This window comes from Mus caroli, unplaced genomic scaffold, assembly GCF_978045245.1.
Source record: "Mus caroli unplaced genomic scaffold, Mus_caroli_1 scaffold_4, whole genome shotgun sequence".
NCBI lineage: Eukaryota > Metazoa > Chordata > Mammalia > Rodentia > Muridae > Mus > Mus caroli.
In genome coordinates, this window is record NW_028227259.1 from 67,934,659 (window position 1) to 67,949,872 (window position 15,214).

At 45.0% G+C, this 15,214-nt stretch overlaps 1 protein-coding gene across 1 annotated transcript in view; it reads right to left on the minus strand.

The window, feature by feature from the left end:
• Positions 1–2,931: 2,931 nt before the first annotated feature.
• Smim14 (small integral membrane protein 14) overlaps positions 2,932–15,214 on the minus strand; it is a 45,999-nt gene continuing 33,716 nt past the window's right edge. Inside the window, exons 4-5 of the mRNA XM_021163061.3 lie at positions 8,774–8,916; positions 2,932–6,406 (exon numbers count right to left, since the gene is read on the minus strand). Coding sequence (XP_021018720.1) covers positions 6,374–6,406; positions 8,774–8,916 — 176 coding nt within the window. The 3' untranslated portion in view covers positions 2,932–6,373. The remainder of the gene's footprint in view (positions 6,407–8,773; positions 8,917–15,214) is intronic.

The window sequence follows — 15,214 nt, forward strand, 5'->3', positions numbered from 1 at the left end:
GACAGCCAGGGCTACACAGAGAAACCCTGTCTCAAAAAACCAAAAAAAAAAAAAAAAAAAAAAAAAGAAGGAATGCCTTTAGCTTGGGCTTCTCAGCTCTAGAATGAAACATTTTTAACACTTTGCTTTCTTTTACTCAATGACTTAATTATTTCAGCAGAGCTCATGGATGTTTTATACCATAGACTGTATCACCATGTGCTAGTTAGTGTGCTTAAACACAGCTGCAATTCCAACACCGGGAACATGAAGGGCAAGAGGGTTAAGTGTCTGGTTTGGCTGCAAGATAATAAAAGACTTTTTTCTCCTGTGGTCTGTTAAATCATGCAGATCCTAGAAATGCTGGCACATGTAATTCTGCAGTACTAGATGGCTCCAGGAGGAGACCATCAAGTATTTATGACACTACACACTGCACACTGACTTAAGGTGCCACTGTCCCTGCCTAGTAGGGTGAATTTCTCCCAGTGGGAGCTCAAATGTCCCGTATCTGGTTCCTATGCTGTCATGGTTGTGAACTGTCCAAGCATAGCAGTCTTAGTGTATCGGGAGCTCTACAAGGTAGTGCAGGGACACTGACAAGTGGAACCCTAGAAGAGTTTCATCAACTGGGCCTGTGTTTCTGTAGCTTTCCTGAGCCCTTCATCTACGTATCCCAGTACTATAGCTTAGAATGGACACTAGCACACGAGCTTCAAGCTACTGGTGGCATAACCCTAGCTGTATAGCCAAGTACGACTTGGCATGTCTGATTTTTCTGTGTTCATCTGTTGAGTGCTGGGATTAGAGGCATGAGCCACCGCACCTAGTTTTATGCAGTACTGGAGACTAAATCGCAAGCTCCCTGTACAATAGGCAAGCGCTCTACTGACAACTAAGCTAGATTCCCAGCCCCGTACATGACAAACTTTAGACTGAACTGATGCCTCCAAGAAGTCACATACTTCACAAACTTTGTTTGTGTTTCTGGTGTGTGTTTGTGAACACGTATATGTAGAAACTGGTACACATGCAAGTTGCAAATGGGTATGTGTGTAGAGGCCAGAAGTTGACAGGGTGTCTTCCCTGATCAGTCATCTTACTTTGTGACAGTGTCTCTCGCTGATTCTGCAGCTCACTGAGTCAGCCAGCGCAGCTAGCCAGCAAGCCCCATCTTCCTCTTCTGTCTCCCTGGCCCCGGGACTGTAGGCCTTTACCACCACACGCAGCTCGATCCAGACAGACTCAGGCCCTCATGTTTACGGGGAAAGCACTTTTGCGACTGAGCCATCTCCTCAGCCCCATAAAACCTGCTATGATTTTTTTTTTTTTTAGGACCCTTTGCCTACTAACCAAACTACCACTAAGCTACACCATCAGCCTAGTGGTTGTTTTTGGTTTTTTCAAGACAGGGTTTCTCTGTGTAGCCCTGGCTGTCCTGGAACTCACTCTGTAGACCAGGCTGGCCTCGAACTCAGAAATCTGCCTGCCTCTGCCTCCCGAGTGCTGGGATTAAAGGCTTGTGTCATCACGCCCAGCACTAGTGTTCTGTTCTTTAGAAGGGGTTCTTGTTCAGGCAATCCCCCTGCCTTCCCAGTAGCTGGGTCTTTTAGCACCATTTACCATATTTAGCTAAGCTTGGCACTGTCTTCAACCACCAGAGAGGCTAGGCTACATACAGTGACTGTCTCAAAAACATATGCACAGAAACCGGCACCAGGATCCTGGAGCCATTTTATCAGTTCTCCACGCTAGGTCCCTTCTAAATGCTTACAGACGACGACTAAAAAGTTTTCCTTTGTCATCCACTTGGTCCCAAACTTATAAAAGTTAGAAAAATTTAAAGGTATAAGTAGGTTCCAGTTGCTGGACTGACTGTGAAGGATGCTTAACCACAGAGAACTGATTGGGACAAGGCCTCATGCATAAACCGAAAGCCACTGTCACTTTCTCTGATGATGAGACACAGTTAGACTTACAGATACGCAGCAAAATGTTGGTGTCTCACTCTCTGTCAGAAAAACATCAACCCCCAGAAGAACTGGTCCAACACCAAGGTCCTCTAAGTGTTCACCTAACCAGTTCAGCTGCCGCTGTCCACATTAAACACTACCAGCAACCCTGGAAACAAAAGGTCTTCTGCTAGCCGGGCGTGGGGGCGCAAGCCTTTAATCCTAGCACTCGAGAGGCAGGCGGATTTCTGAGTTCAAGGCCAGCCTGGTCTACAAAGTGAGTTCCAGGGCAGCCCCAGGGCTATACAGAGAAACCCTATCTCGAAACTCCCCCCCCCCAAATCTTTTGTATTCGTACACATTCCATGTTGGAGTGAAAGCAAATTTTGACCTTTGTGTGATTTTAGTGCAGTATATCTCTGGGTACAAAAGTCCGCTCAAATGAATACTACTGTGTGTTACTCCCTCAAAGAGAATGTCTGCTTGACACTTTCCAGGAAGAAAAAGTTAACTAAAGAAATGCAATTTAACTTCCTAGAGGTTCTTAGAACTTTCTCTTCTGAACACTGACCTTATACTTTTAGCTTTGTTTTAAATTTTTGACAAGGTCTCCTGCATCCCAGTCTAGCTTCAAAGCTGCTATGACAAAGGGTGACCTTGGAGTCCTGGTTCTCCTGCCTCTTCTTCCCAAGTGCTGGGATTCTAGATGCATCCCATCGTGCCCGGCTTATGAACTGTGGGTGAGAGGACCCAGAGCATATGAGGACACCCTAACAGCTGGGCTTCACCCAGAGCTATCGTTTAAATATTTTCCTTATTTCTTGGAAACATCTTGAGTTGAAAAGTTGTACCTAAAAATATTTTATATATGTGTGTGTGTGTGTGTGTATATATGTATGCATATATATATATATATGTATGTATGTATATATATAGGGTATTAACATTTAATCAAGTAGAGGGTATCTTTTTCCACAAAAGCCAAACAGAAAACGAAGTGTTACTAACATTTTCTATTTATTCATTAATAAAAAGTGCATAGTACAAGCCCTTAAGCCCAATCCAAGTCCTCAGTAAAAGATGAACACCATAGGCTAGATGGCACGGGCTGATTTGTTTGGCATGATTTAAACATTGAGAAACAGCAAATTACATTTAGTACATCACATGACCCCTTTGCCGTTAACAAAATAATCATTGGACATGTAATGATACACAGGATGCTTCACTGAGAAATATAAGACTGTCCCTATTTTCTATGGCAACGACAAAATTTAAACCATTTGTATTTTCTGTCTTCAAGTTGCTGTTTTGTGTTTTAAAGTGAGCTGATCAAACTGCAGTAAAAAAAAAATCACTGAGAGACAGACAAACTGTCATTTAGAAAGACAGACTTCCACAAGTCCTTTAAAAGTCTAAGATATTCGTAATTCCATAAACACTATCGCAGACGCTCAGTGGAAGCATGGGACAATTCCAGTACTCAGAGAGTACTCGGTGGCGACTCTGGAGAACCCCTGTACATCGTTAGAACATGAGTTCTTAGGCATGGGATAGTGTTTAGGTACGTGATAAAATCTTTTGCTATAAATACTCCCAATGTGGAAAACAGAAAAACAGAACTACTAGATTTTGTATGAAACAGTATGAAGAAGCTCTCAAGTGAACTCTCTTGGTGGCGTGGACGGCCTACCGTCAAGACTGTATGCTTTCTCTTTTTAGTTTACCAGAATTGTAGCTACAGAGCAAGTGAATGTTTGCAAGCCAAATAATGGTGTACAAATATGCTATCTTAAAGGGCCACATGTAGAAACTTAAGGAAGAGAATAACAAATTATTAGTTGGGTTAGTAATAATATTCTATGCAAGATATTATCACTTTAGGAATATAGAAAAAAATTACCAAAGAAAACAAAAATAGCAAAGACTAAAGGTAAAAACCCAAGGCCAAGTACTTCTCAAAGAAATCCAACTGTTACCAGGCACTGAAACGCCTGGGTCAGGCCAGGTGGTGGTGGCACATGGCTTTAATCTCAGCCAGGGAGGCAAAAGCAGGTGATCTCCGGGCTTGAGGCCAGAGCTAGGCAGAGAAACCCGGTCTCAAACACACACACACACAAGTCTCGATGGAATGTTCTGTACAACTGTGCTCATGTGCACTTCTGGTGAACACAACTAAGCCATTTCTATGTCAGAAAGGAAAATCTTTATCAGGTTAAAAAAAAAGGGTGGCTGTGTTACTAACTTAACAGGGGGGTTACATAGGGGAAAACTATGATATTTAGACGTAAGCGCATGTGGTAGAAATGAATACCCAGAATAAACATCTATTTTTCCAGGTCTCTAATACTAGATGTTCTTTATCCACATTTTCTCCATTAAAAAATAATTGATTTACTCTTCTTTTATGCTCGGTCTTTTATGCAGGTCTTTTGCCTGCATGTATGCCTCTATGAGGGTGTTGGATACCCTGGAACTGGAGTTACAGACGGCTGTGAGCTGCCGTGTGGTGGCTGGGAAATGAGCCTGGGTCCTCTGGAAGTGCAGCCAGTGCTCGTAACTGCCAAGCCTTCTTTCTACCCTTCGCCATTTTTATTTTAATCCAAGGTGAAGTCTCAGCTATTTGTGAGGCAGACTGTGTGAGGCCATCAGCAGGTTAGAAAGCACTGTTGGGACATATGTGCAGCCTTCAGAGGCTGAGGGCAGGAGAAGAAACACTACAGCTTTAGATCCACTCGAGGCCATTCCAGTTTTGCTCAGGTTAAGTCCCTCACCCCATTTTTTCCGTTTGTGAGCCAAAGTCTTCCCATGCCTCGCCAAACCTGACCTGAAATTCACTATGTGGCCTCGTCTGGTCTCGAGACTGCTACCATACCTGGCTTTTTGTGTTAAACTGGCTACAGGCTACTAAGCGGGTAAGACTTCTGGGTGGCCACAGCAAAAGAGAGAGAAATCCTGTACCGTGTGTTGTTAATTTGTGCAGAATTTAACTTACCTGGTTAAGTCACTCCTTAGAAACACAAGTAGCTAAGAGGTGGTTATATTATTGTTTAAATGTTGAGTACAAAGCCAAGGGAACCAGGAAGAGCACAAGTAGCCAGGATTACCATACAGGACAAAGAGATGCCCTTAACAATGCTTACGGCCAGACCTGGATAACCACTGCTTGGGAGAAATAGCAGAAGGTTGCACAATTGGGTCACAGGGCAGTTGGTAGTGCAGTGTGGTATAAGTTTATTTAGTTCACACACATAGTCTCTCAGCTCTGTACAGTGACAGCCTAGACTGACCAAGAAGGGATCAGCCTTTACCTTGATAACAAAATATGTTCTGGCCCGGACAAATCCCCTGCGGTGATTCCTAGGAGGAGAGAGTGCAGGCGTGCAGACTGCCCAGGCCTGTTTGATGCAGTCTGTATTCACTGCTTTTGAACTTCTGACTGTTAAACACATTTCAAAAGCTCAGTTACCAACTCCAATGTGCCTGCATCCTACTGCCAAACAGAACTGAGCTGAGAGGTGACAAAGATATTCTCCTTTGTCATTCTCCTCCTTTCCCTTGGAATAAACCAAGCCCTCAGATTAAAGGCTCCTCTCCTCATAAGTCAGAAGGCAACAAAAGACTCAGTTTTCTTTAAATTTAAAAAAAAAAGGTATGAAATTCAGTCATGGGTGTTAAAATGCCAGCCCCACATACAGGCGATTGTACTTTAACAGGGAAGTGTTAGAATGGAAGAGAAGCTTGCTGAAGAGGCACTCACTTGAAGAACAAATATCATGAGGCGAGGAAGGCTAGCATACAGTGGCTTTCAATGATACGCAACGGATTCTAAACCAACCACTATATTAATCAATCATGTTTATTTAAAGTATTCTTAACATCAGAAAATTTTAATGGGAATTAAAAAAAAAATCAGTAAACAACCAGTTCGATTTCCGAATTCTAGCCATAAAGCCATCTGGAGGTTGTGAGGAAAATGCTCACTGTCCCAAGGACTACAGAAAAGTGCCAGGAAAGTAACTACAGTATGGCTCTGTCACTCACACCAGACAACCCCAAATAAATACCTTATGGAAAGAATTAAAATCTATCAAAACCACTTAAAATACTTAAATGCAGAAATCTCAATTTTCCTTCAGCTGGGCCAGAAACCACCACAGACGTTCTAGTCAGGGTTGCAGGGAGAACGAGTGGAATGTTTAAGCTTAGGCCAACCAACAAAGCCCTCAACTTTTCAATAGAATCATTTACTCAGGGATACTGTAAATAAGGACTGTGGCAACACAGGAAGCAAAAGGCAGTTGGCAAGTGAAATTTCTAGAAGCTCATGAAAACAATACCATCCAAACTGCAGATGGAAAAGGAGACAGTTAGTGCCTGGTCGTCTTCAGTCGCTCGGTCGTGCAGGGTGTTAAACCATTGCTGCTTCCCACACCAGGACGTTAGTCCACGGGAGGGGCTGGTGGGTCCTGTCCCTGGCATTAAAAGAGAACAGGTTAAGAGACGTTAACACATCCCATGAGTATCGAAGGGGCATGGCACCTGTCCCCACCCATGCAGCACTAAATCTATCCTCACTGTCTTGGTGGGTTTACATGGGGAGCATAAGGTAAATACGGTGACTCGGCAGGGTTTGCCCCCATCCTTGCCCATGGTATGGAAGGGAAGCTGCAGTAGTAATGGGATGATCCTGGCCACCTTGAGGGAGTGTCAATCTTTCCCCTAATGTGATTGGCTGAGTGCAGTACACTCACAAGCAGAGACTTCTGTTTCTCACTATGGAATGTCTACCAGGATATGACTCCAGTGCTTGTGGTAACCATCCTCCTGCTGTAAGGGAAGCCCACCTTACCGTGAAGCCTGTAGGAAGAGGGACGAGACTGGCCATACATGCATGCATGCATGCATGTAGACAGGGTCTCACGCATCTCAGAGGTTGTGCACACTGGTCAAGTGCTCTACCCACTGAGCTATAGATCTTCAGCCCAGAAACTGGGTTTACAATAGCACGGTTAACTTTTCTCTTTTTTGCGACACTGGGGATTTGCTGGGTAGCCTATATGCTGGGGTTACCGTTGTGTATAAGCACAGGCTGCTTCATACTGTTAAACTTTCTCAGCACTGAACCTAACTGAATTTTTGGTGTGTAAAACCAATAAATCCACTTACTTGATCTCCTTTACACTGGCTTTTTGCAACTTGCAATAGCAAGCACCTGCACTAAAAGAAAAGATGCCAAACTATACGAGCTGAGCGAGGAGGATCAAGAGTTTGAGGCTAGCTTGAGCTACAAAATGAGTTCAAGGCTAGCTGGGTTATACAGTGAGACTTTATCTCAAAGGGGGAGGGATGGAGCTTTTGGATTTCCAGGGAGGCTTTATTTACTTGGCTGGCATGCTCTGTAAGGTGAGCAGCCTTTCTATTGTTGTTTGTTTGTTTTTTTCTGTTCCTTGCTTAGGACACAGAAACTATTGTTCCTAGGACCAATAAGGTCTGTCACTTGTAATGGCTTCTAAGTCAGGTTAAGTTGGATTTCTTTCTCTAAACATTGGAGAAATTGTTCCCTGACATGAAAATAACAAAGGTGTACACAGAGGAAGGCATGGGGAGAGGCTAAGAAATACTTTATGTTTGCAAGGTTCTTAATGCACAGTCCCCTTTCCAAGAAAAGCCTAAAGTACACTAAAGCTTTCTCTCCTTTTCCTCTAAGACAGATGGAGTCTCCCTGTGTAGAGGAGGCTGGCCTTGGATCTCAAATGAGACCCTGTGTGTGCCAATAAAGCCATTCTTAGCTAGCCCAGCACACAGCATGTCTATACGCTCTCCTCCTAAAAGTTCCACGGTGCAGGCCAATTCTCACTGCTATGCCCGCTTTCCTCTCATATGAAGAACTACTTATAAAGCCTGACATTAACACCGTAAGGCCGCATACTGAGAAGGCTGAGTAACAGAATTAATAGAGTAATTTCATGTTCCAACATGTGGTTTCATCATGAAGAACAAAGTTTTTTGGAGACAGGGTTTTCCATAGGAAAGCAAGCTAGGCTCTAACTTGCTATGTAGCAAAGGATGATCTTGAATTTTTGATGTCCTACCTCCACTTCCCCAATGCTGGGATTACAGGTGTGTGCACTATACCCTGTTTATGAGGTGCTGAGCCCAAGGCAGGGCTTCACACACGCTAGGCAAGCAATCTACAAACTAAGCCCCATCCCTGTTGATGGATGACGCTGCTCGCAGGTGCAGCAACATCTCATTTAAAGCCCGACAGAAAGGCTTTACTGTACATATCACTACACGAACCTAGTCTGAAAACTGTTTTTCTTAATTATTTTTATTTTGTGTACATGTTTTGCCTACATGTATGCCTGTGGGAAGGTGTAAAATGCCCCAGAACTGGAGCTAGAGACAGTTTTGAGCTGCCATGTGGGTACTAGGAATTAAACCCAGGGCCTCTGGAAGAGCAGTCAGTGTACTTAACCACTGAGCCATCTCTCCAGCCCAACTCTTTTTCCTGGATGCTATGTAACTTTATAGATACTCATCCCCTCCCTGAAGCAAGATCTCACTTTGGAGTACAAGGTGACCTAGAATTTGTGGCAATCCTCCTGCTGCACCCTCCCAAGTGCAGGGATTACAGATATGAGCCACATCTAACTCTGTTTTTTTTTTTTTTTTTTTTAATGTTCATCTCTACAAAAGATAACTGGGGACTGAAAATTTTATTATGACTACACTGAAAGGACTCAGTCTAAGAATTGAGTCTTCCTCTTGATAATTTCTGTATTTCAGTCCAAGCAAACACCCCACCACCCCCACAAAGGGTCAGGAGTAGCTCTTACACTGTGAGGACTGGAGGGCTTTCCAGGGAGGCTGGAGCCTCTCAGGTTAGGAGGCCTCAGAAGGAAGAGGAGCACGGCGATCACCATCCAGGCCATCAGGATCACAGTGATGCTGATGCCACTGTCACTGGAGGGTCCTGGCACTAAGGACAAACAGAAAAAGCATCTGTAGCCAAACTGCATCCTGACCGAAACACTGCGAGATACACATCTGAAATGGGTGCAAGTCTGGCTCTCTGCAAGAGTAAGTAGTATATGCCCTCACAGAGGCACTTGTCCAGCCCCGTGCAGTAATAATCTGTGTTAACAGAGTCCTGAGCGCTTGGGAGCAGTTAGGGACACTTATCACTGTGACACACCATGGCCTACACACACCCAACAGTTTTGCACTGATTTGCAAGGACCATGGACTCAGGAAACCACAAATGCGTAGATCTGCTGAACTAAAGAAGCCAGATCAAGAATAGCTAATGGAGGGCTGGAGACATGACTCAGGGTTAAGAACACCTGCTGCTCTTGCAGAGCGAGGATCCTTGTTCAGTTCAACACCCACAACAGTGGCTTACAACTAACCATCTATCTGTAAGTCTATTTCCAAGGGTCCAACACTCTCTTCTGACCGCCACAGACACCATGTACATGCAGGCAATGCATAAGTAAATAAATCTACAAGAATTTTAAAGAATACCCAAGAGTAGGAGGTATGGTGGCACGTGCCTTTAATCCCAGGACTCAGGACATAGAAGCAGGTGGATTTTGGAGTCTTAGGGCAGCCTCATCTACATAGAGAGTTCCAGGCCAGTGAAGGCTAGATACTAAGTCTATGTCCAAATAATAAAAAACAAAACAAATGAAAAAAATCTAAAACAAACCAAACCAAACAAAAAAGCTCAGTTTTCAGAAACTAAAATTAGAGATCAGATTTAAAGAAATCCCAGCAGATTGCAGAAATGGCCTGTCAATAACAGCTAGTTTTGATTTTTCTGCATCAGGGAAAATCCTGTTCAGCTACCCAGACAGGATGCTGAAACTCAGCTCACACACTGTAACAGGCTCCACGGGCCCAGGCTCACTCCCAACCTGCAGTACTGAGGCCAAAGTTCTAGCAACTGAAATGCAGTCATGTTAAGGACTTAGCTGGTACAAGAGGAGGCAGATGGGAATGTGGTCTAGTCCTAACCTCAGTCACTTTCTGAGCAACAGCTAACTCAGTGGGGCAGGGGTCACCAAACCACATGCTTTACCAGCATTGTCTCTTTCTCCTCTGCTTTGGATGCTGGGTGTTGAACCCAGGACCTTACCAGTCTAGACAGGCAGTACACCACTTCGTCACACTCAAACCCCACCCAAACCCCACAGCACACGTCTCCTGTTCCCTTCAACACTCTATATGCTGTGGGGATCTAACATTTCTATTACACTTACTCTTTGATTTCTGTGGAGTAACACATGGAGGGGCACAGGAGAACTTTCAGGATCTGGTTCTTTCTTTCCACTGTGTGAGTGCCCAGGATTGAACTCAGGTAAGTGCAGCTAAGCCACCAGACTGAACTTTCCTCTTACACAGGGTCTATCCGTTATCCAGTACCCTCAGGTCTCCAGGGTAGCCTAGGTTCCTGATTTTCCTTCCTCTAGCTGCCAGACAAGTATGTGTTGTCATATCCCAAAACACCAGAAACACAAACATCTCTGCTGACCCACCCAGTGACTAAGCCTATCGAGCTCTGAGGACGCCAGCCTGACCTTTGCTGGGGTGACCTGGACTTGCTTCTCTAGTCTTCACTCTCTCCAACGTTATCTTTCCTAGTTACTTCACTCCTTCTTCTCCAGCCAGAGTTTCCCTCGCCTGGCTGCACATCTGGAAGACCTGTGACCTACAGCACAGATTCTGAGGCCCTGTGTCAGACCATCTGATTCAGAGCAGTAGAGGGCTGTGGGCTAGTATTATAATTTTTTAAGCCTTCCAAATGAGAATGATGTAACACCAATTCAGTACTTCTCTGGCAGGGAGTACTGGAAGGAGACCTTCCACACCCTCCTATCTTCCACCTTGCCCAGCACAACAGCCAGTCTCCCATTTACTCTCTGCCTCCCTCTCCTATAACAAACCCACTGCTTCTGCTACTGCCCTGCTGCCTCTTCAAAGGATCATAGCATTTCTCAGTTGAAGGAATAGCTTACCTAAGCCATTAACTTTCTAAGAGCAGGGACCATCTCATGGCTATTTGATCTTGGTGTCTTTATCTGTGAAAGTTAAACATCCTATCACCTTATAGGGGAGCACCAGGCCAGGGACAGGCAGGACACGGAAGCAGAATGACACACTACCCAGAGTGGCATGTGGAAAACGGGGGGCAGGGAGGCAGGAACCAAAATCCCTCCACTTCAGAGTCTAAATAGACATGATTTTCCTGACCTTCAAGGCTTGATGCAAGATATTCATATATTCTCTCTCTCTCTCTCTCTCTCTCTCTCTCTCTCTCTCTCGCTCCTCTCTCCCTCCTTCTCTCCTCTCTCACCTCTCTCTCCTTCCCTCCCCCCCCTTCTGAGTGCTGGTGATCTAATCCATCCATGGGTTCCAGCAAGTTGAACAAGCCCTCTACCCCCACACCCATATTTAGCTGTGGGATGTAGAAGGGAAACATGCCATAGCACCCTCTGGGGAGACAAGAAGATAATTTGTGGGGGTCGGCTATCAGTTTTAAGGCTCATTGACACTAATGTCAATCATCCAGTTGACCACATGAGGGCTGCTGGAGGTGGGTCTGCTGTATATGAGTCCTGAGGACCATGGGTGCCCGTGAGGTCTGCTGGGAATGAGTCTGAGCTGTGGAAAGTCTTAAATATCCTGTAAAGAGAGAAATGCCTGCAGAGGTCATGGAGAGGTGTGTGACAGTAATACTTAAAATAAATCGCGAGCGCGTGCGTGTGTAAGCACACATGCCACAGCACACACATTGAGGTCTGAGGACAACTTGAAAAAGTTAGTTCTCTTCTCCCACAGTGTGTGGTGGGGGGAGTCCCAGGAACCTGAACTCAGATCATCAAAGTTGCAGCTTTATCTGCTGGGCCATCCTGCTGGGCCATCCTGATGGTCCTGCTTGCACTGAGATATCCTGTATCCAGTTTATGTAGCCATGGCTGGCTTGAACTCTGTCTGTCTCTAGAATGCTGAGACAGCAGGCCTGTGCTGCTTACTCCTGGTTTGCTGAATTTTAGAAAATAATTATGGTGCCATTCTAGGAAGTAAATTTGGTATATGAGACCCAAAGAGGCCAGAGGGAAAACAAAACAGCAGGCAAAGAGGGCACAATTAGTGCAGCAGCAGGCAGCAGCAGCAGGCAGCAGCAGCAGGCAGCAGCAGCAGGCAGCAGCAGCAGGCAGCAGCAGCAGGCAGCAGCAGCAGTAGCAGGCAGCAGCAGTAGCAGGCAGCAGCAGTGGCAGCAGCAGGCAGAGATGGAAAGAATGCTGCTGAGGCATTAAACAGACAGATTTGAGGGGGTCAGGAACAGTGGGCCAGGCAGGACAAGGCCAGCCTAAGCTAGGTAGTGAGTTTGAGGCCAGCCTAAGCATACAGTGAGACCACTAGGCACACAGTGAGACCACAGAGACAGGCTAACGTGCAGTTCGGTGGTGGAGCACTGGCCTAGTGTGCATTGAGGACTTGGGTTTGATCTGTAGCACCAAAAGAAACAACAGTTTTTGAAAAATATTCTACAAAGCCCTAAAACGTTCTTCACGTTCAGACAAACCTCTGAACTGCCTTTAAAAGTGGTTCTATGAAAAACCTAGACATGTTCTTCAGATGGCCACCTTTTGTAATGAAATAACCATGTCCACTGGTAACTATAAAATGCAGGGGCTAGAGGAAGGTGCCAAAGTGGCAGGGTTTAGATCTAGACTGGGAAAGCTGCCAGCAGAAATAGGGAGGGAGAGAGATCACTGCCTTGATGCTGGGAATCTAGAAGAGAGAAGGGTCTGCCTCCAAGTGTCCCTGCCTTCAACGAGCTTAGAACCAAGATTGACATAAGATGTCCAAATAAAACAGTCTCTACATACATAGTGGCTAGACACAGGACAACAGAGGGTGGTACCACTGTGAAGGGAAAAGTGTCCACAAAACATAGATGGAGTGAAGCCAGCAGGACAAGGCTTTGCAGCTAAAAGCACCACCTCCAAGCCTGAAGATCTGAGCTTGGCTCCCCACTCCCCCAATACAACCAAATTGTTTTTTTATATAGCAAATGCAGAGTGAGAGGCAGCTGGAAGCAATCTTAGTCAGGAGCCAATGGGATGTTGTTACTGCTGACTACTGCAACTGGAGTGAGGTTCAGAAGCCAGGCGAGACTTGGAGACCAGAGAGACTTAGTCGCAGAAGCAGCCAGTCACAGCCAGAGCATCGGACTCACGGGTCAGAACAAGGACCTTCAAGTGTGCTTCAAACAGAAAGCCCCTGAAAAGTTTTAGGTGAAAAGAAGCCAAAAGCAAACTCTTACTTGTTCAAGCCAATTGTGTTATGAATAACAGCAGCAGGGAGCTAAACTGGGAGGGAGTTAGGAACATGCAAGGCTGGGCATGGTGGCACTTGCCTTCGATCCCACAACTTGGGAGGCTGAGGCAGGCAGATCTTTGTGAATCTAAAGTCAGCCTGTTGGAAACAGTGAGTTTTAGACCAGCCAAGGGTACAAATAGGTAAGGTCCTGTCACAAACAAACAAACAAATAGACAGACAGACAGACAGACAAACAGACCCTACTATAATGGCCTAGATATGAGGCAGTAAACAAGGAGCAGGCAGAATGGGTGCTCTCAAGTAGAGTGTTGGTTACATCCTGAAGGCAGATGTAATGGACAGGCCTGAGAGCCAAGGGTCACGTTCAGAACAGACATAGGAGGAAAAGCAGCTGTGACAGAGCTACCAGAAGCTCAATTCTGAAGATGACGGTTTTGAGATTGCCTAAGAAACACCACAGTGGACATGTCCACAAGACAGTCACCAGCACACACATCATGAGTCATAAGACTTGAGAACGTCATCAAGGGAGTGTAGGGAAGGAACAGCTCCAGCGAATGAGCTCATGAAGCCAGGGGGATAAAGAAAACAGAGTGGTTGAAGACAGAGTAATTAGAAAATTAGAACTGGGGGAAAAATAATAGCTAGAGAGTTGGAAAACTGCAAGACTGAACAGTTACAGGTTCTGAGTAGATAAGCAAGGGCTTTGTCTAGAAACAGGAAAAGATAGGAGATTATGTCAAGGGTTGTGCTGGGTAGGGAGCTCCAGCAATCAGTGCTTGTCAGGCAAACAATCAAAACCCATGTGAAGAAGGAGGGCATGGGGCACACTTGTAACCCCAGTGCTGGGGAAAGGAAGACGGGGGAATCGCTCCCTGGGGATCACTAGCTGACCAAGCAGCAGAGCCGACTCAGAGAGCCCCAAGATCCCACTGAGAGACCCTGTTTAAAAAAAGACCCTGCTTTTTTTTAAAAAAAAAAAAGGTGGAAGGCTTATGAAAAAGGACATCTGAGGTAGACACCTGATATCCATATTCATGTGTGGATACATGGCATGTGCACCAGCACAAAGGTGCTTCTTTACACATCACAACGTAATAAATACAGCTGTATATACTGATACACAACTTAATGCTATCACCCAAGAGGCAGGAGCAGAGGGCAGATCTCTATGAGTTAAAGGCCATCCTGGTTTATGTTTATGTAATAGACTCCAGGATAGCCAAGACCACAGAGACACAGTCTCAAGATAAATAAGTAATTGAACAAATAAGTAGCGGGGCAGTGGTGGCGCACGCCTTTAATCCCAGCACTTGGGAGGCAGAGGCAGGCGGATTTCTGAGTTTGAGGACAGCCTGGTCTATAGAGTGAGTTCCAGGACAGCCAGGGCCACACAGAGAAACCCTGTTGAGAGAGAGAGAGAGAGAGAGAGAGAGAGAGAGAGGTGTCAAAAGTTAAGTTTCAATAAAAACAAATAATATAAAGTGGCAGAGAATTATCAAAGAGAAAAACTACTGGTACCTTTAACAACCATGCAAGCAAATTTCAAAACTTAGAACTTAAAAATCCAAACTATATTCACTGACTGATGCCAAAGCTCAAATAAATTCTACAGAGAGGAACATAAGTATTTCTCTACCATTTATCCTTTTGGTTTATGTTGACATTGTTTTAGACCTCTCCAGAAGTTGGTTCTATGAATAACCGAGGAAATGATTTTTTTTTTGGAGACAAGACCTCATGTATGCCTGGCTGGCCTCTAACTTACTGAGTAGCAAGGACTGACCTGGGCACTTCTGACCCTTTCAGTGCTGGAAATTATAGGTGTGTATGTTTGTATATATAGATATGTATATATACATATGTATATTGGTATATTTAGTGCTGGAGGTCAAATTTGGGATTTCATCTATGCTAAAATAGCAGAA